The 20,321-nt window shown below is 46.7% G+C and overlaps 2 protein-coding genes across 4 annotated transcripts in view; both read left to right on the top strand.

Annotated features, from left to right (window-relative positions):
• FAT2 (FAT atypical cadherin 2) overlaps nucleotides 1-5,868 on the top strand; it is a 103,380-nt gene extending 97,512 nt beyond the window's left edge. Inside the window, exons 23-24 of one of the 2 annotated variants that reach the window (XM_083488283.1) lie at nucleotides 29-447; nucleotides 3,962-5,868. In XM_083488283.1, the coding sequence (XP_083344409.1) occupies nucleotides 29-447; nucleotides 3,962-4,485 (943 nt within the window). In that variant the 3' untranslated portion in view covers nucleotides 4,486-5,868. Of the gene's footprint in view, nucleotides 1-28; nucleotides 610-3,961 lie in introns of both variants that reach the window. The other variant, XM_083488282.1, reaches the window with a different exon arrangement.
• A 3,090-nt stretch (nucleotides 5,869-8,958) lies between these two features.
• On the top strand, nucleotides 8,959-20,037 carry LOC310699860 (melatonin receptor type 1A-like). 2 transcript variants are annotated; one of them, XM_083488505.1, is made up of 2 exons: nucleotides 8,959-9,278; nucleotides 17,294-20,037. In XM_083488505.1, exons 1-2 carry the CDS (start codon nucleotides 9,242-9,244, stop codon nucleotides 18,070-18,072), a joined length of 816 nt encoding a protein of 271 aa, XP_083344631.1. In that variant the 5' UTR covers nucleotides 8,959-9,241; the 3' UTR covers nucleotides 18,073-20,037. The 2 variants fall into 2 exon arrangements, with proteins under 2 accessions (XP_083344631.1, XP_083344630.1); XM_083488504.1 differs by lacking the exon at nucleotides 8,959-9,278 and adding an exon at nucleotides 9,336-13,211.
• The last annotated feature ends 284 nt before the right edge of the window (nucleotides 20,038-20,321 follow it).

Genomic DNA, 20,321 nt, shown 5'->3' with positions numbered 1-20,321 from the left:
ATGATGCCTTCTACCATCTCTTCTGCAGATGTGAAAAAGCTGCGGAGAAATGCCTGGAAAACCCATGTCTGAACTCTGCGCGCTGTGTGAATTCTGATGGTTCCATTCACTGCATCTGCACGGGCGACTTCCAGGGAGCATTCTGCACGCAGAAAATTGTGACTCCAACAATTAGTCCATCCAGCTGGATCTTGGGGTCTGGAGAAATTGCTGTGATTTCTGCTGGGCTGTTAGGTGTCCTCACCCTGGTGACAGCATTTATACTTATCCGCAAATTCTACTGCCACAAAGTCAAGGCTCACAAGCCTGTGGCCAAAGAAGACCCAGACCTGCTCTCCAAAAGCGAATTATCCAAAAGTGTCGGGGTTGGCACTCAAGGTCTTACCCCCATTGAACTAAACATCCTCAGCGACGGTCACCACCACCATCTCGATGCACTAGACCCAGGCAAGCCTGCTGTCACATCGGAGTTTGCGACCTTCAACACAAACCATGTTCAGAAACAGCGGGGTGCCATTGTGTGCAGTGTGGCCCCCAATCTCCCAACTGCCACGCCCTCACCTGAAAATGAGCCTGTCATCAAGAGCACCTGGGCTGGAGAAAAGATGGGTTTGTTTGACCTTCTTTCTCTCTCCCCCCCTTCCCTCTACTGTGTTGGGGTGCTTCCAAGTGACGTTCCTTCCCAGCAGTTAGTGCTCGCAGTTGTTATTGTGTGAGATGTCTGTGTCTCACAGTAGCCATTCTGTCACAGGGATCTCCATTTCTTGCCTTCAAAACACAATATTTTGTCTCTGGGGGAACATATTTTCTACTTTGCCCTCCCCAGTATAGATCATTGGTTGTGCTAGGGTTGATGTGAGTATTGTGTAACTTTGGCTGTGCCCATTACGCCAGTAGTCTAAAGCTTCTCCCGCCATTTTGTGGTCTTTCAAAAAAAATTGATTTTAATTTTTGAGGAGCTTTCCACTCTGAACCCCTAAAGCACGGGAACTTAATGTTGCCCTTAAAAGAAACAGAAGTGAGCTAGCTAGCCAGGCTACCTTCACATCCTTCATTAATGCAACACTTTAAAATATTGTTAAAAAATAATAATCGTTGATTGGTAGGTTTTCCTTATCTCTCACACCAGTGCACAGATTTCCCTCTGAGTAAAAGGATTTGGTGACCACTTGTATGACTATCACACCAAAGCAAGATTACCACCCCCACCACCCCCCACACACAACCATTAGATGGGGAAATGGTCTGATCTGTGCTTTTGTATTATCTGAAAAGAATGAGTGTGCAGTCAGCAAAACAACAAGAAGCCACTAGCTCAGATAGGAGACAAAAGTAATGCAGGCAAAATATTTGCTCCTTCCAGCCCCATTGTTTTGCTCTTGATCCCTGGAATCTTCATGCAGCCTTGTATGCCCTGCTGTTGAAATGTGTGGATCCTGATGTTCTGTCAGAAAGGGCATTTTCACACACCAAAAACAAGACTGGGTTGCCTACGATCCGTTTCAATGCAGCAGTGCTTTTGTCTGGACCTGCAAAGTTTGATTATACTTGCCTGTCTATAAAAAGAGAGCAGCTTGGCAATCAGTTTTTATTGGGGGAAAATATTATGGCATTTATCAGTTTGAAGTTCCTTCCCCTGCAAGCAGAAGCTGTGTGCAAATAAGATGAAATCATCTTTAAGCAGGGAATTGCTAATTTCAACGTAGGTTTCAGTCTTGATTGAATGGCTTCTTGCTATGACACTTCTGGGTTTCTGTTAACTCTAACCCACAGCCCACACAAAAACTTCTATTGATTAGTTTCAACACTCACTCTGATGCAACATTCAGGGGCAATAATATATCCAAGTTTATTACTGTGCAGGAGTTAATTACATAGACAAAGTAGTGGGCAAGCTGAGCTCTGATGCAGTTCATGATAGAAATATTTCATGGTTTTTAAGCCAGGTTTCAGTGTCAGAGGCTATCATATCCATCAAACTGACTTGCTTTCACTTCTCACATAGCAGTCAAACAGGCCAGCTATGAATCTCAAATGCCAGTAACAACATATTTCAGTAACAAAGTAATGTGATGGATGGATGTGCCATATTAAAGGGAAATTGAATGAGATAACCAATCAGAATGGGAGAAAATATCGTGGTCCACCACTATTGCATTTTGGATAAGGGAGGATGGGATGACCACAGGCTTAGAAATGAAGAATGGTCACGTTCAGAACAGAAATTTTGCATGTTTGATCCCAGAATTTTTTAATATGTGGGAGGTAATTAATGTTCTGATCACTAGAGGCTAGGTAAAAAAGAGGTGGGAAGTCTTCCCACCTGTTTTCCATGGTGAAATAATGGAACTGCCCAATACACTCAACATGGGGCTACTACTAGAAACAGCATCTCCATGGTAAGTTTGGCCCCATAACAAGAGGCCTTTGCTGATCCCAAGGCAGCCCAATGGGGGGTTGCCCGCTAGATGTTGTTGGACTCAAACTCCCATCAGCCCCAGCCCCAACATGATGCTTACATTAATTACAAGAATTAGCCAAGGGGAGTGGGTGGCATTGTTAGCAAGAGCCCACTGTCAGATGTTAGAATACATCTGTATAATCTGCTTGCACCACTCTTCCATCCACCACTAAATGCGATTCAAACAGCAAAAATATTTGCCAAGAGGTGCCTCAAACTTCACACTGCATACTGTTACTGAATTGTTCAGTATTCAGTGCTATAACAACATGACGGGTACAAAGGAATAGCATTCGGTTGTAGCCTACGTTAAGTCCTCGAAGCACACTCATTTAAATTAATGGTCATAACTAATTTAAGATCATTCATTTCAGTTGATCTACTCTTCAGCTGGTCACAGGTGGCACTGTGGTCTAAACCACAGAGCCTATGGCTTGCTGATCAGAAGGTCGGTGGTTCGAATCCCCGCGATAGGGTGAGCTCCCGTTGCTCGGTCCCTGCTCCTGCCAACCTAGCAGTTCGAAAGCACCTCCAAGTGCAAGTAAATAAATAGGTACCGTTCTGGCGTGAAGGTAAACGGCGTTTCCATGTGCTGCTGTAGTTCGCCAGAAGCGGCTTAGTCATGCTGGCCACATGACCCGGAAGCTCGCCAGCACCCTTGGTCTATAGAGTGAGATGAATGCGCAACCCCAGAGTCGTCTGCAACTGGACCTAACAGTCAGGGGTACCTTTACCTTACTCTTAGAACTAACATAGGCTACATCCCCTTGATGTCTAGTGAGATGTTTAACGTGGGTTATCCATGCTTGAGGGGGCTGAGTAGAATAATGCTGCTGCTGCTGCTGTTGCTAAAGATTTCTTACCCACTATTCGCCATAAGGGTTGAATACAGCAATTTAAAAATACAATATTCAAATCGATTAAAACAATTTACAATCAAAAGAATGGGGTGGGTCTAAAAACATATATCTGAAGTGTCAAAGGTATAGAGGTGCATAGGACAAAAACTGCACAGTGAAGACTCCAGATGCAACTGGGAGCTAATTCCACAGTTTAGTGTCTGAAAATGCCCTCTCCCAGTGTGTTGCCCACAAACCTCTGAGGATGGCCAAACTAAGCAAAGGACCCCTACTGCTAATATTAACACCCAAGAGGCAAAGAGATGGTCTTTCATATATTTGGAGCCTGAGTCATTTAGCGCTTTGAAGATTTAATTTGAGCACCTTGACAATACCACACATACAAATGGCTATATAAACCAATAGGAAAAGGAGGGGAGAAGTTTACTGTGTGAGGATCCAAATTCTTCCTCATCCTTCAAGGATTGTGTTCCCCAATCGCTTCTGGGCCTTTTGGCTAAGATCAAGTGTGAAATATTGTGTTCCCTTGGAAATAGCTCATTCTAACTTCTTATGATGAACTGATTCTAGACAGAAAGTGCAGAGATGGCTAGAAAATACCTCCTTGGGAGGTATTAACATGCTTCTGATTTTCTTCTAGTGTACCCAGGAGAAACAACCTACTGGCCTCCAAGATACCAGCCAGCCGATCTCCAAGAGTACCATCAGTATGAAGTGATTCAAGGCCCTCTTCCACCTTCTCCATGCCGTAGGCCGCCTCCTCCTTCCGTAGACTCAGAGGCAACAGGCCTTTATGGTGGCTTTCCTTTCCCGCTTGACCAAAGCAACAAGCGGGCCCCAATACCACCCCGCTACAGCAACCAGAATCTGGAAGACTTCTTACCTCCTGTTCCTGGAGAGCTACCTGCTTCCCAGTGCCAGAATGAATATACTGCCATTAGCTACTACCCTTCTCAGCGCGTAGAGAGCGAGGGGCCACCTTACCACCCAGACAGTGGGTACAAGAGAGTAAGCATGCGACTCAGTGTGGCCCAGCCGTCCTATGCAGACTGCGAGGTGAGGCCTACGTCCACTATCAGAACTCAGCCAGTACCACCTCCCAGTTACGAGGGCTCTGACATGGTGGAGAGTGACTATGGGAGCTGCGAGGAGGTGATGTTTTAGTGGGACTCGTGTTTGAAATGAGGAGGACTTCCAATTTCATCTGCACAATGAAGGAGAGGCAACTTTCTTTGGAGTATCCATTTCCCGGAACATGCGACTTCCTGTGGTATTCTAAGCAGCCTCATCCATGCACATAATTACACTGAAAATTAGTATTGGTGCCACAGCCCTGGTCAACAACCACTTCTGCTTTGGACTGGATTTCAAATAGAGCTTGTTTGTTTTTTGAGCTGGATTGTATCTCGAGAGCCAAAGAGAACACTGGCATCTTCTGAGCAATAGGGAGTCCTTCAGAAGTGGACACAGAACTTCAACGCCATCTTCCAACCCCTTGCATGGACACGTTCTATACAGAACACATTAGAATGCATTGTAACCAAAGAACAATGGGCACTTGTGGTTGTCAGTCGCCAAAGCAGCAGTAATTAGGGCTGAACTGATTGCTTATTGTAAAATATAAGGGAAACATTGGAGTGGCGGTGAGAAATCTCTTAGTGCTGCCTTTGGATCTGGCATCAAAGGTTTACATTAGGCAGAAAGCTCCCCAAGGAGAAAAGGAGGCGGGTGAGAATGGGCTGCCCTACAACTCTATGTCCCCTTGCTCCTTTCATACAGAGGGGGACTCTACTGTCACATCCATTCATTCATTGGCCTGTCACCCTCGAGCCCTGCAAAAGAAAAGGGCCTGGGGAAGAAAAAGAAAGAAAGAGAACAGTTATATTTTTATAGGAGAAAGAGTTGCTGCCCAGAAAGCATTGTCTCCTTATCTTAGGCCACAAATTGTCACTGGCGCTAGAGGTCAAGTGAAAGTAATGAGTGCAGATGGCAAACTAGGAAAGGGCATAGAGGCAATGTGCCATATTTGTACCACAAGCCTTGTCTGTTACCTGTAAGTGGTGTCCTCCACAAGGGCGCCCTATTAACCAGATCAAGGAAGTCAAGGGTGGTGGTCGATGATCAGTCTATCTTCCTACAATTCCCATAATTTATGAGAGCCTGTGTTACTGCGTTGCTGCCCTTGGAAATGAGTAAACAGAGTGTGCTGGCTCCATCTGCATCAGCTTTAGTACATGCCACGAACCATGGGCATGTAACTGTATATTTCCTCTCTCTCTCTCTCTCTCTCTATATATATATATATATAAATAGATATACATATGGACATACTTGTGCAAGGTGATGTGTGTGAGAATGCGTGCGACTACTGATGGACAAACATGGGGAAAGAGAGCCCAAATTGGGTGTGGAGTGGATTATTTAATACAAGGCTGGCCTGTACCTTTAATGCACTGTGCATCTTTAGTTAAATGAAATATTTCTCTGTGAGAGTTTATTATGGACATTTGTTTATCAAAAGCAATAAAATGGACTTTTTTAAATGTGTTATTTGCAGATCAATTTGAGTTACTGGATAACTGTCCAGCAGCAAGCAATCAGCACAGATCACACTAAAGACAGGGCTAGGGAATTTTTACCCAAACCAAACAAACCACAGGAGCATTCAGCTCTACTGAGTCAGCTCAGTAGTAAGACACTGGCCTTGACCCCGCTGTAGTCGTAAGAAGATAAGAGCCCTGCTGGGTCAGGCCAAAGGCCCGTCTAGTCCAGCATCCTGTTCTCACACTAGCCATCTAGATCCCTATGGGAAGCCCACAAGCACTCTCCCCACATGTGATCTCCAGCAGATGGTATTCAGAGACATATTGCCTCTACCAGTGCGGGTAGAACACAGCCATCATGGCTCATAGCCATTGTTTGGCTTATCCTCCAGGAATTTCTCACATCCAAATTTCAGGCCATTTGTCAGACATAACAGCTAATGGCCCCTAAATCTCACTGCACATCCCCCTTCACAACAATTTATTTATTTATTTATTCATTCATTCATTCATTCATTCATTCATTTATGCATGCGTCCAGTTCAATAGGGCTCAGATGTATATTGAGATGTAGCTGTACCTCCACGTTGGTTAAATGCATTGAAACTGCTTATGCACATGCATCATTGTCCAATTATTCCATTATGATATTCAAAAGCTTAAAAAGGCACCTGATGATTGGTACAATGCAGTGGCAAATGTTTCTCTATCAGTAAGCAATCAGCAGACCTTACTATAGGAAAAACTCTCCTACCTTCTCTTGTCTTAAGAAAATGGAAGTCCGCATCTCTTATCAGGCATTATTTATATTTTTCCCAACATGGAAATAACCTCTAATGCAAGCTTGCTGACTACAAAGTCTTAACCACAACGAGTTTTTAATGTAGAAAAACCAAGTAATTGCAACATAGCAACCGCTAGTTGTTCTTATGGCATCCCTACCAACTGTCTAGGGACGCAGGTGGCACTGTGGGTTAAACCACAGAGCCTAGGACTTGCCGATCAGAAGGTTGGCAGTTCGAATCCCTGTGACGGGGTGAGCTCCCGTTGCTCGGTCCCTGCTCCTGCCAACCTAGCAGTTTGAAAGCACCTCAAAGTGCAAGTAGATAAATAGGTACCACTCCAGTGGGAAGGTAAACAACATTTCTGTGGGCTGCTCTGGTTCGCCAGAAGTGGCTTAGTCCTGCTGGCCACATGACCCGGAAGCTGTACGCCCACTCCCTTGGCCAATAAAGCGAGATGAGCGCCGCAACCCCAGAGTCAGTCACGACTTGACCTAATGGTCCGGGGTCCCTTTACCTTTACCTTACCAACTATCTGCTGCGGTGATTATTTATTATTCATTCTTTTGTATTAGGAAAAGATAATCAGTGAAGTGAGGAACTATCCTCCTCCTATGAGCTTATGTGTGGAAAAACTGGTCCAACTGGGGTTGTTGTTGCCTGATGCCAGAAAAAGAAATCGCCAGGTAATGTGGCAATTGTGTTCTTTCAAGGCATTTAAGTTGCTGCCATTAGAGAAAAAGGAGAGCATGTGGGAAGTGGCTTCTGCTGGTGTTTCCCTATGAGAATTCTGAGCAAAAAATTAAAAAGTGGTAAATATTTATAAATTGCTTTTACATGTGTCCCAAAGCAATTTACAAACACACCACAAAACAGCTAAAAAACAGCAGAAGAACCCAACAATCATGGATTTTGTATCTTTTATTTTGTACTGTTTTAAAACCTGAAGCAGAGACCTTTTCATCCAGATGGAAAAGTTCACTGAAACAAAAATAAATTTCTTATGTTTCCAGAAAATATGGATGGGGGGCGCCTGTCATGTCTCCACAGGGATTCTGTGCCCCCCAAAATTGTGAGGCTCTCTGGGACAAGAATTCTAAACCAATAATCGGACTGTGCTAGTTTCTGCTTTGTAATCTCTGCAGGGTTTCCTCTTTGCCCCCCCACCCCCATCCCCTAAATTCCTCAAGTTAACCAAGGGAAGAAAGAAGGGTTAGAAGTGACATTGAACCAGTTGCCAATACTAGAGTGAGTCAGACACACTGTGAGATGTGCAGCTGCAAGTGAGAAGGGACCTTTTAAGAAGGGAACGGCTTTGTCTAAGAAAATGGCATTGATGGAAGTAGCACCTCATTGCCCACTTTCCTCACACCCTGGTGCGCTGCAAATGTCTTTTCAGAGAGCCTTCGAGTTCAGTGGAGAAGCCTGCCTTGAAAAGAGCAGCCAGTGGTTTGTTATTTCTCCCCAGCCTTTTGGCCGACACAGACAGGGGAAATAAATTGCTATTTTAGAACAGCTTCTCTCTCCCTCCCTCCCTCCCCAGCCACTCTCTCTGACCTACTGCTTTGAATGTAAGAAACTGGGTTCCTTTGTGAGAGATGGGTGCCTTTTATCTGCTCCTAACTAGAAGCCTCTGCAGGCGTTCCAAGATTATAAAAGCAAGACCCAGGTGGCGAACTTGTGGAAACGAGGTCAAACCAAACTGTCTTCCTCCCAGTTGCCTTTCTAGGGAAGTCTCCTTTGATCTTGGATTCCCGTCCATGGCCACTGAGCAAATCCCTGCCCCCTGAAATTAGGGAATCATAGCGTTGTAAAGTTGGGAGGGACCACGAGGGTCATCTAGTCCAACCCCCTTCAATGCAGGGATCTTTTGCCCAACGTGGGGCTTGAACCACAAACTCAGAGACTAAAAGCCTCATGCTCTACCAACTGTAAGGTAAAGGTAAAGGACCATTAGGTCCAGTCGTGGCCAACTCTGGGGTTGTGGCGCTCATCTCGCATTATTGGCTGAGGGAGCCGGCATACAGCTTCCGGGTCATGTGGCCAGCATGACTAAGCCACTTCTGGCGAACCAGAGCAGCGCATGGAAATGCCGTTCACCTTCCCGCTGGAGTAGACCTATTTATCTACTTGCACTTTGACGTGCTTTCAAACTGCTAGGTTGGCAGGAGCAGGGACCGAGGAATGGGAGTTCACCCTGTCGCGGGGATTCGAACCACCGACCTTCTGATTGGCAAGTCCTAGGCTCTGTGGTTTAACCCACAGCGCCACCCACATCCCTTTCTACCAACTGAGCTGTCCCCTTAAACTGCAATCCAATCAGCTTCACCATAGAGAAAAAGAAGCCTAGTGTCCATGTGCCTTTCTCATAATCCTTTGCTGAAAAAGACTGCTGCTACTTCACAACCCACTTCAGTGAATACCGGTACTTACAGACTCCAGTGCCTACTCAGAGATCAGTCCTGCTGAGTAAATAAGCAGGTCTAAGATTGCAGCCCCAGCTTGTTCATTTTAAACATTCATTGCCTCAAGAAGCCCATGGTGACAAACAGCATGGATTAGCAGCCCTAATCAGAGTGGGACTGTGGGTGGACTATGGGTGTAAAATGGTTTGTGTTAACCAAGGCAAGAGGTGAGAAAATGTATTAGTAGTAGCATTCTCCTAGTATTTTTATTTTATTACGGCCTCTCCAATGGGGTGGGTGGTGGCTGGGGATCAAATACACTAGATCCAGATCCGGTGGTTAGGATTGCCCACTTAGCAACATCTGAAACAATTTGACTGCAGCAATAAATGCAACAAAATAGCCGGGAAACACTAAAAGGGCAGAGAGAAATGTGGCAACCCTTAATCATGGAAATCAAGCCACTTTAAAAAGGGAGCAACCATTTTGTGACCCTCAAAAAAATCCTAAAAGGGAAGGTTTTAACTAACCTGGGGATTTTTATTATTATTATTATGCTTTATTGGTTCTAAAAACAACACGACACAAAGCAATCAACGGGGGTGGGGATAAAATATTCATTCCAAACCTAATATTGTATGTGACGTTTTGTGATCATGACCTCCGGTCATCCCATTGTGATTCCCAAGTTACATTCTTTAACTACAAACTAAGCTTTACCTCTTCTAAGTTGTTTCGGTTACATTAATCTTGTAAAGTACTCTTAATTCATGCAGAAAGTCAGTCCAGGCCTGCCAACGGATTTACATTTTTACAGACAGACTCTGTATACGTCCCATTCTCTATCAAATTTTTGGTCAGTGACATCTTGGAATTTTGCTGATAATCTAGCTAGTTCTACATATTCTCGCATTTTGTTCTGCCAGTCTAATTTTGATGGGATAGCATCTCCTTTCCTTAACTAACTTAGGTCAGGCCAACAGAATGGGGGAGTTCCAGAGCTGGGGTGAAGCCACTGGAGATCCTCTTCCTGGTGCCAATTAGGAGGCATCTGCAAGATGTTGGGAAACCTAGGAGAGCTTCTGATGATGATCTCAAAGGGGGGGGGCAAGTTTTATTTGTTTTCAAACATTTTTATTCCACTTTTTCATAGGCGCTTCAAAGAGGTTCCAAAATTAGAAGAGGAAAGCAATAGATTATCCATTCAATTAAAAATCTAAATAAGCCTGAAATAAATAAATGTTTGGGCCCTCTGCTTCTTTTAAGACACAGGTGCACAATGGAAAAGGCAAGCCCTCTGTGTCTAGCCATTGCTAGCCAGTGACTTTATCACATGAAAATATTTGTGGGCTGGGGTAGTGTGTGATGCTGGTCTCCCCAAGCTGATGCCCTCTAGATGTTGTTGGACCCCAGTTCCCATCAGTCCCGGCCGATATGGTCAGAGATGATGGGAGTTGTAGTCCAGCAACAGCTGTTGGACACCAGCTTGGGAAAGGCTCAAACCACTCCATGACATATTGGGGTCCAGGAACAACCTAGCAAAAAATTTGGAAACCTCCTGTTTCCAAATGAACTCCCCCCCGCACCAACACCTACAATATCCCAGCACAATTATTAATAAGGTCTCAGTCCTATGCATACTTCGGAGGTCACAAATCTCACTGAACAATGCAATAGGGTATATTTGGATGTAAGAAGTGCACATAGATTTGAGCATAAGAACATAGCAGCCTAGTGGATCAAGCCAAAGGCTCATTGCAGTCCAATATCCTGTTCTCATAATGGCCAACCATATGCCCAGGAAAAACCTGCCACCAGACCCAGAGCACAAGAACCCTCTGATTTAAGCCATTTAGGGCTAACCGGTATTTTGACAAAATCAGTAATTTTGTAAAACTAGCACAAAACTTTGGCATAGTTTTATTTGTGGGTGGGGGGAGATTTGTGGGGAAGCTAATTTTGCTTCCAGGAGATGGTCATAAAAAGACTGTAACTCAGTCCTAGACATGTCTACTCAGAAGTAAATGGTCTTTCTTCCTGGCAAGTGCAACTTACTCCCAAAAGTAAGTTCCACTGACTTGGAAATATGTTGTTTTGTTAAGGCTAAAGTCTTATTTTGGAAGCAAGGCTCGCTGACATACACAAGATTCAGTTCAAAGAGAACGTTTTAAGCTTCAGGTAAGAGGAAACTTCAGTTCACGGAAGGTTTTGGAACTTATAATCAAGCTTAGAATGCTATTTCTGCCTTGGCCAAATTCGTTGTCCTGATCAATGACATCGATGCCCATGAAAAAGTCCGCCTATGAGCCATTTTCAAGAGGAATGAATGGCAGCCAGACAAAATCAGGTGCGGGGTACGGGGTGGGGAGATGTTCAGGAAAGAAAAGACTTGTGGGCTTCATGACATCCTCCCACTGGCATTCAAATGTTTTTGATGGAATTCGTAAATAGGAAGGAAAAGGTGGTAATTCATTGCAAAGAAAATATCCTACTAAATTGAGAATGTGTGCAGACGTAATCATCGAGCAGCCTTCGAACAACCAAAAGCAATAGATAAGAATACATAGGCTTGTTTTGAAGAGCCCCGGCCAGACATTCTGTCTGCCTCGCGGGCTGGAAGGAGTTAATAGCCCGAACTAGCGTCCGCAGGCAGCAACAAGTGCAGGGACAGCGACTATATAACCGCAGGAAGCGGGCTGCAGTCCATCACTGCCTCCGACGCGTCCAGAGCCGAGAGGAGGGTAGGAAAGACACCCCCCGAATCGTAGCCCCCTCGGGCCAGACCCGGGGCTGTTTTGGAGGGAGGAGAGAGAAAGAATTGATGGGGTGGTTCTCAAAGTAAGAGGGCAAAGAGTTGGCAACTTCGCCTCGCCGACGCCTTTCCCGCATCTCCAGAGAACTTTGCCCCTCCAGCGTGCGTCCCTCCAGCCTGCCAGTGCGGCCGGCGGAGCGCAAGAAAGGGAGAGGGGCGGGTCGCGGGTATGAATGGGGGCAGATCCATACGAGGCGAGTTGGTCGGCGGTCGCAAGGCGCGTGCATGACAAGAGCAGCTACGGGGGAGAAACACAGCCGCTGGAACCTCGGAAGCTGCCTTCTGCAGTCAGAGCATCCGTCCCATGCAGCTGAATGTTGTCTGCGCCGAGAGGCGGCTCGACGCCTGTCCGTGGATAGTCACGGCCCTATTTGGGCACGCTGGGGATTGAACCCGAGCCCGTCTGCATCAGGCAGGGGCAGAGCAGATGGTCGGTCCTTCCCGTGCGTGAGCGCGCCCTGAACTGAACTGGAAGTGTGGCCATAGCAGCTGCGGCGTGGCTAGGCTCCCTCGACGAGCCCACACTCCTCCTCCTCTCCAAGTGTCCCGCGGTCACTCTCAGCTGCTCTCCCCGCTGCTCAGCCTCGCTTGCACGACTTTCAGGAGCCGGGAGATCTCGTTGGGCGCAGCAGCTTCTGGACGATCCGTCCGCGGCTCATAAGAAAAGGCGAGACGGGATCGGGGAACGGAGCGCTCAGACGAAACCAGCCGGGAAGATTTCCCCGAGTCCTCCGCCCTTGCCTTGAGTCTTTGCCGGAGTTGTGGATCGGCCGGCAAGAGTCTTTCCAAAGAAGCCACCCGGCTGCCTGCGAGTCACCAGGATTTACCACGAGGCGAGAAGGAGGAGGAGTCCAGGCCATGCGCCTCTCCCCGCCGCGAGCAACTTCTCTGCAAAACTTCTGCAAGGCGGCGCGCAACGCTCTCCTCCGGCCTTAGTGTTTTCTGCGCCGGTTTCCAAAGGGGCCATGCAGCGTTGCTGGGCTCTTCCTTCGCGCCAGGCTTTGGCAGGAGCCTGGGAAGCGTTGCCCTCGATCCCCGTGCGATGAGCTTCCTCCTCTCAAACTGGGGGTCGCCCTCGATTGCCCTGCACGCTCACCTCCCCCCGCCCGGAAATCGGAGGTGGTGGGCGCCCCCCACCCCAACCCCCGATAAGCGAGGATGGAAGAGGAAGGGTGGCTGCCGCAGAAGAACCAGTCTGCCCGGCTGGAAAGGGAAGAGGCTGGTCCCTATCCCGTTTGGGTGGCGGCCCTCCTCGCTGTCGTCCTCATTGTCACCATCGCCGTGGACATTCTGGGCAACCTGCTGGTGATCCTGTCCGTGTACAAGAACAAGAAGCTGAGGAAAGCAGGTAATGGCATTGCTGGCCAAAGGACACCTGTCTCCAGAGACAGCATCCCGCACCGCTCTCCTTCAGCCTCCGATGCTGCCATAACTGACCGGGGTTTGCCTGGGACGGGGTTACCTGCGCATTCTTTAACCTGCCTGTAAAGGTAGCAGGATGCAGAAGAATCTGCCCTCCTTGTTCCAAGTTCCCGTTCTCCTCCGCCTGTCTGAGGAACTGCTGAGAGTCTTCACTCCAGCAGAAGCAGAATATCATGCTGTGTCTGCCCAGCAGGATCTCCAAGAAAAATTTTCTTGTAGCACCAAATTAGATTCTGGAGAGGCATTTCTCCCCCACAATTTATGATGAAATGCAGAAGACATTATGTTTATTTTATTTAGGCATGCAGATATTTGCTGTCTGAGCAGGACTCTCCTTCTTGGTCAGAAGAAGTGCAGGATGCCACCTTGGGTTCATTCAAGGGTGGCGTCCTGAACAAACTCCTTTTCTAGGGTGCAGGTGGCATGTTTATTGAGCACTGTTTGCAGGGACATTAGATGCTATGGGCGTAACCCTAGATCCACAAAAATATTTGAAAAGCAATGAAAGAACTCAATTAACTGAGGTTGTGCCCATCCCTCCCCTGGAGAAGCCTGCCTTCGTTAATGTCCTCCTTGGGGTGGGTATATTTCCCCCCAAAAGCTCAACAACTTGGGGGGGGGGCATCTCCTAAAAACAGCTGAACAATTTTGGCTGCCTCCCCCCTAACAAAAATCCTGGCTACAGCCATGCATCAAAACAAGTGTGTTAGCCACACTTTCCAGCACATTTCCCCTGCAATTTTCCTTATTGCAAAACACACACAGTCCCAATCCAATCTTTTAGGAGAGTGTGTCCACGCTGCAGGAGCATAAAATCAACTTTAATTGTGCAGCCTGAATTAGCTGGTGCGTGATTGAATCTCACCCCAAAATAGCTAGATGGTTTGAAAGTGCCCTGGTTATTAAATACCATCATTCTAAATAGCAATTCTCTCTTTTGAAGACTAGAGAGATTTGCTTTGGAAAGATATTTTTAACACCCTCACACCTCCTTTTCCGAAAGATGTCCTGCTTTCTAGAAAACACAACTTGTAAAGCAGGGGTTGGGACCCTGTGGCTGTCCAGTTGGCCATCCTGGCCAGGGCCGTCTTTAGCAGATGCGGTGCCAGGGTGCAAATATCCACTCAGCGCCCCCCAAATTACCACAGATAGTGGGGGGATAGTGGGGGGAGGGAGCCAACCATGGGGGGTGCGCAACTCTTCCCCCATGCCTCTGCAGGAGAGCGATCCCCACAGAGGCTTGGGAGGGAAGCTGCGCACCCGCCAGCCATATAGTTGGTGGGGCGCAGCTTCCATCCTAAGCCTCTGCGGGGATTGCTCTCCTCCCACGGAGGCTTGGGAAGGAAGCTGCACACCTGTCAGCCATGTGGTTGATGAGGCGCAGCTGGCGGGCATTCTGGGAAAGGGGAGGCCGCCAGCAAAGCCGTGCAGTTCCCCCACTTGCTGGGGCGCCCCTGAGAGGCCCTGGCACAACGCACCACTAAGCCCTATGGGAAAGACGGCTCTGATCCTGGCTAGGGGTATCCAACAATATCTGGCCATAGGCTTCCCTGTCCCTGATTCAAAATTATCTGAAGTTGCCTTCAAAGTGATCTCCAAAACACAGAGACTCGGAATCAGCTACATGAAGGTGGGGAAAGTGCAGGGTGTTTTAGTACAGTTTTGCATAATTTAATTTTACTCAATAATGTATATACCACTTAACTACACGCATCTCTGAGCAGTATACAAGGGATACAATACAGAAAAGATTAAAACTATAAAAGCAGACTTCAATTAACATGTCTGCTGGAATTTTTTAGAAGACCTTAGTAGGTGCTGGAAGTTCAACAGGAAGGGATCCTGTCCGACCTCAGTGGGAAGGGAGGTTTGACAGAATTCCCATAATACTGAATTTGTGGTTGTGGGGCATGGTGGACTCAGTGGTGCATGAAGCAAGCACTGAAGGAATTTAAGGAGATAAGCTACGAGCAGTGGCAGAGGAAGCTTTCGCGGGCACCTGGGGTGGTCTGCATTACGCAGCATGGCACCCATAGGGGCTAGGGACAGAGCCCACCATGCGGTGCTCATAGGGATGGGCAGAGGTGGAGCCTGCGGCGATGTCACACACACCCCCGAGATGACACCTGGGGCGGACCACACGCACCTTGTTCTGCCTCTGGCTACAAGCCATAGGTTACTTGATAATTTCTGGGCAGCTTCACCTATGTGGCTGTTGTCTGATATGTAAACATCACTAATCCCTGTTGATGCAAGATAACAGACCAGGCTGGTGTCCCTCCCCTCTCCTCAGATGCTGTGGACTACAACTCCCATCATTCCTGATCACTGACTATTCTGAATGGGGCTGTTGCAAATCCAAAACATCTAGAGGTCATCAGTTTGGAGAAGGCTGAACTAGATAAAATGGGATGGAAACTGGTCTCACCACCTGGCTCGGAGTGGCTGTCCTTTTTGTGCTTACACGAAAACCCCGTTGAGCAATAATATCTCAAGCACACTTCTGCACAAGTAGTTTGAATTCATTGCATGTTATCTTCAAGTAGAAAACACAGCTGAAGCTTTTGAGCCTGAGGATATGGCTGGCTCTGCTGTGTCCACTTGCATTCTCTGCTTAGTTTTGCTTGTGCCTGACCCAGGGTGTCTGGAACAAACAGCCTTTCAGTCTATTGAAATTTTGCTGTGAGCAGCTTCAGCAAACAGCAGCTGCACTTCTGTTTGGGGATAAACATGTAGGGCTCTCTTGCTGGTTTTGTCCATCTGTAGGCACTGCAAACAGCTTGCGTGCTTGCAGTGTTTCTAATATAAAGTAGCAAAAATAATGACACACTTCTTATAAATGCTTCGTAGACAAGGGGTGGCGGGAAAAACACAGAATTATAAGCTCTGGGGTTACTGCTGAGATCCATATCTGGAATAATAAATACACCTTCTCTGTCCTTGGGTCAATTAAACAGCAGGGGCTTTCTAGCCATAAGCAATAGTGAAACAGAACCAGGCGTTCACAATTATTAGCATGGGTGACCACACTTCTGTTTCACTTTCCGCTTATACCAGAGGCCCATGATCTCAGTATTCAAAGTAAGTTGTGAAATGGCAAAAACTCAAGTATACATCGTCTAAAACATTTTGATTAAGGGCTATTTCATTTAACCTGTAATTAAAATAAAACAGGCAAACCTGTTTAGGGAAGTTTTTAATGTTTGATGTTTATTGTGTTTTTAATATTCTGTTGGGAGCCGCCCAGAGTGGCTGGGGAAACCCAGCCAGATGGGCGGGATATAAATTAAAAATTATTATTATTATAAATAAAATTCCAGAACATCAAGTGCACAAATGTCTTCCTCTTGTTTTTGTGCTGAGTGACAAGGACACGGGTGAAAGCAGGCCATTTTTTTACTGAGTGGGTGGGCTGTTTACCCTCTGAGAGTCTGTAGAGCATGAGCCTCTTAATCTCAGGGCTGTGGGTTCAAGCCTAACATTGGGCAAAAGATTCCTGCATCGCAACAGCTTGGACTAGATGATCCTTGTGGTCCCTTCCACCTCTGCCATCCTAGGAGCCAGCTCTCTGTTCCTGCATGAATCCTGCTGTCATGAAATTTAGTCCCTTTTTCTGCAGCGGAATGAAAACTCAAGCTACAGTCGTGCCTTGGATCTCAAACACCTTGGCTCCTGAACAAATCGGCTCCCGAACGATCGAAACCCGGAAGTGAGTGTTCCGGTTTTCGAACGTTCTTTTGGAAGCTGAATGTCCAACACAGCTTCCGATTGACTGCAGCCAATCAGAAGCCGTGCTTTGGTTTCCAAACATTTTGGAAGTCGAACGGACTTATGGAATGGATTCCATTTGACTTCCAAGGTACGACTGTATTTCAAATATAGACAAGAAGCTTAAGGGTACAAGTATGCAGGCACCGGTAGTTTTTATTTTTAAAAGGACATTGCTAATTGTTTATTAACAATGGTTACTTTTCAAGTGCCTTTAACTGTTCAACTTTTGAATTCTAGGGAATGCTTTTGTGGTCAGCCTGGCTTTTGCGGACTTGCTGGTGGCCCTGTACCCCTACCCACTGGCCCTGATTGCCATTTTCCACGACGAGTGGGTCATGGGCTACCTCCACTGCCAGGTCAGCGGGTTCCTGATGGGGATGAGCGTCATTGGCTCCATCTTCAACATCACCGGCATCGCCCTGAACCGCTACTGCTACATTTGCCACAGCCTGAAGTATGACAAGGTCTTCTCCCTCAGCAACACACTGGGCTACGTGGGGGGCGTTTGGGCCCTCACCTTGCTGGCCATCATGCCAAACCTCTTTGTGGACTCCCTCAGGTACGACCCGCGGGTGTACTCTTGCACTTTTGCCCAGTCCGTCAGCTCCCTTTACACCATTGCGGTGGTGGTGGTCCATTTCTTCTTGCCCATTGCCATCGTCAGCTTCTGCTACCTGAGGATCTGGGCCTTGGTACTCCAGGTGCGGCGGCGAGTCAAGCCCGACGTCCGGCCCAAAATGAAGCCACACGACATCCGGAACTTCCTCACCATGTTTATGGTCTTTGTGCTTTTTGCCATCTGTTGGGCGCCACTGAACTTTATTGGTTTTGTCGTGGCTCTGAATCCAGCGCTGGAGCCTTCCATCCCTAAATGGCTCTTCACGGGCAGTTACTTCATGGCGTACTTTAACAGCTGCTTAAACGCCGTGATTTATGGAGCCCTGAATCACAATTTCCGAAAGGAGTACAAGAAAATCATACTAACCCTTTGCCAGCTGGTTTGCAGAACTGACTGAAAGAAATCCACCAAAGCTCAAATGGGTTGGAGAGGTTGGGTCTCGGATAGCAAAGTAATTTGCAAAAGAGTTGTTTGTTACTTGCCTGCAACAGGATACTCAATGGTGGCTTGTTCAATGAGGTTTGAGAGTAGCACTTGAGAGCTGTGTTGGCATAGCAAACATCAGCTTCCTTAAATCCTTCTCCCACCCACAACCTGCCCCGTTTTTCTTATCAGTAAAATCACCGTGGTGGCTGATAAGAGCTGAGCCAAATAATTCTTAGCAAATAATGCTTGTAATAATTTTGACCTGCTCTCCATACGGAACATGTTGCTGGTTTCTCCACTTGATTCTTAAAGTCCCACGGCATTTGAGATTGTTTTTGAGAAGCTATCCAAAAGCCCCAAAATGGGCTTTGTTGAACGAAGTCCAGGGACCTTGACTAGGAAAGAATTAAGACTGGTGCTTGCTTTCTTTCTTGGTAGATTTCTTTCTTCGGTAGATCCTGAGAATGCAATCTGCAAAGAGCTGTAGGTTTTTGTACATGGATCATCAGCTGTGCTGAGTACACAAAAACGGTGTGGGGTTGAGAGAGAGAAATGGACTGCTGAAATTGAAATAATCCTGGTATGAACAATTTTTTATTCCAGTTCAAAAATCTATGTTCACGCATGCATAGAGTGTGCACAGATTTTTCTCTTGTGGTTTCTTTGATGAAAAGTGAAATGATTTGGAAAATATCTGCGTAATTCACTTTGGGTACCATCTTTTTTTTGGTGGAGGAATGCAAAACTGAGTGCAAGCTAGAAAAAAGGGACAGGAGAAGGCTAGCTTTCAGGAAGACCGCTGCAAAACCTCAGGCTGGACTTTTGGAAAGTCCCATATTGTGAGCTAGAGGAGTCAGTGTGCCTGCTCCAAAATGCTGTGTTTTTTCCCCAAAATGAAAAATAAGCAATTACAGGGATCTAATCCCTGAGGCTATTCCTTGACTACCTGAAGAAGTGCCTCCCTTGGCTCTTCTTGTTTGGAGTGAAGGTGGGAATGAGGCCATGTCCTTCCAGGCAATGCAGAAATCGGCTTTCCATCCTTCCACTGTTCATACTTGTCCCAGAGCAGATTTGAACTCAGCAAGGCAGGGGATGGAGTCAAGTAGGGGTAGGATAGTCAGGCCTTACCAGGTCAGTGCACAGTCCAGCAGGATAATCTTTCCAGTTTTCTACTGCCCACATTTTGCTCATTTATGCCAAGGACAACCAAGCATATGGAAGAAGGCCAGGTCCCTGTCTGTCTATCTGCCTAGTACAGAGACACCCAGCACATCTCCAGAAAGGGTAAGAGAACCAGAGAGGTCTATGGAGGGCCTTAGCTTGGTGGTAGAGCATTTGCTGTGAATGCTGAAGATCCCATTTTCAGTCTCCAGCATCTCTGGGTAAAGCTGAGGGTATAAAATGCTAGAGAGCTGCTGCCAGTCAGTGTAGACCCTACTGAGCTAGAGAGGGCAATGATCTGATTCAGCAGAAGACGTATTTCTGCAAACTTTCAAAAGAAGTTGATGGTCAAATGTGAATACTATTGAGATGGATGTTCAAGGATAATGGAAAGCCCTTAAATGAAAAATGAAGGTAGTCAGAAGGACACTCTACAACCCAGCCCATCATTACAACTCATTTGGGTTAGATGAAATTCCACAGAAAATTATCACCAACCTTTCCAGGTTGATAGAAGAGCAGCAGACCCCAAAGACCGAGCCAAGTTTCTGTGTGGAATCTTCAGCAATCCTGGTGCAACAGGCTTTAAGAACATTTGCTGCTGAAACAACTCTCATGGATATGGATCAGAATGCAATAAATCATTTAAAAGTAAATAAATAGAGGGTGACCTATCCGACAAGCTGAAAGACTGATGGTGAGAGGAGATGGTTATGGAACTGTTTGAAGCCTTCTCTTGCCCTCTGACATATAAAATGCAACCCTCTACTCTAAATGCATGTGTATTTCTTTCTGTAGCCTGCACTGGCCATTTCTATAAACACAAGAGCCCTATTCATAAATTTTGCTCTGAATGCTTTGAGTAGCCACACCTCTGATGTCGCAGGTGCAAACTAGTCCCAGCTCCCTGGTGTCCACACTTACAGCACAAACATCTGCAAGGATGTTTGCATGGCTGTGCATAGCTACATGTAGTCCCCAGGGGCTGGGGCTAATTGACACATGAGACATGGAGGCTGTGAATGTTCTGGTCCCATCCCTGTACATTTGGAAAATGGG

This window comes from Podarcis liolepis (assembly GCF_965112155.1).
Source record: "Podarcis liolepis genome assembly, chromosome: 2".
Taxonomy (NCBI): domain Eukaryota; kingdom Metazoa; phylum Chordata; class Lepidosauria; order Squamata; family Lacertidae; genus Podarcis; species Podarcis liolepis.
This window is presented reverse-complemented; position numbering and strand designations above follow the sequence as displayed.

Excerpts from the sequence above, each read along its gene's own strand:
- LOC310699860 (XM_083488504.1), top strand. The coding sequence starts at position 13,022 with ATGGAAGAGGAAGGGTGGCTGCCGCAGAAGAACCAGTCTGCCCGGCTG. Across the intron at positions 13,212-17,293 it reads CAAGAAGCTGAGGAAAGCAG|GGAATGCTTTTGTGGTCAGC; the intron begins GTAATGGCATTG and ends TTTGAATTCTAG.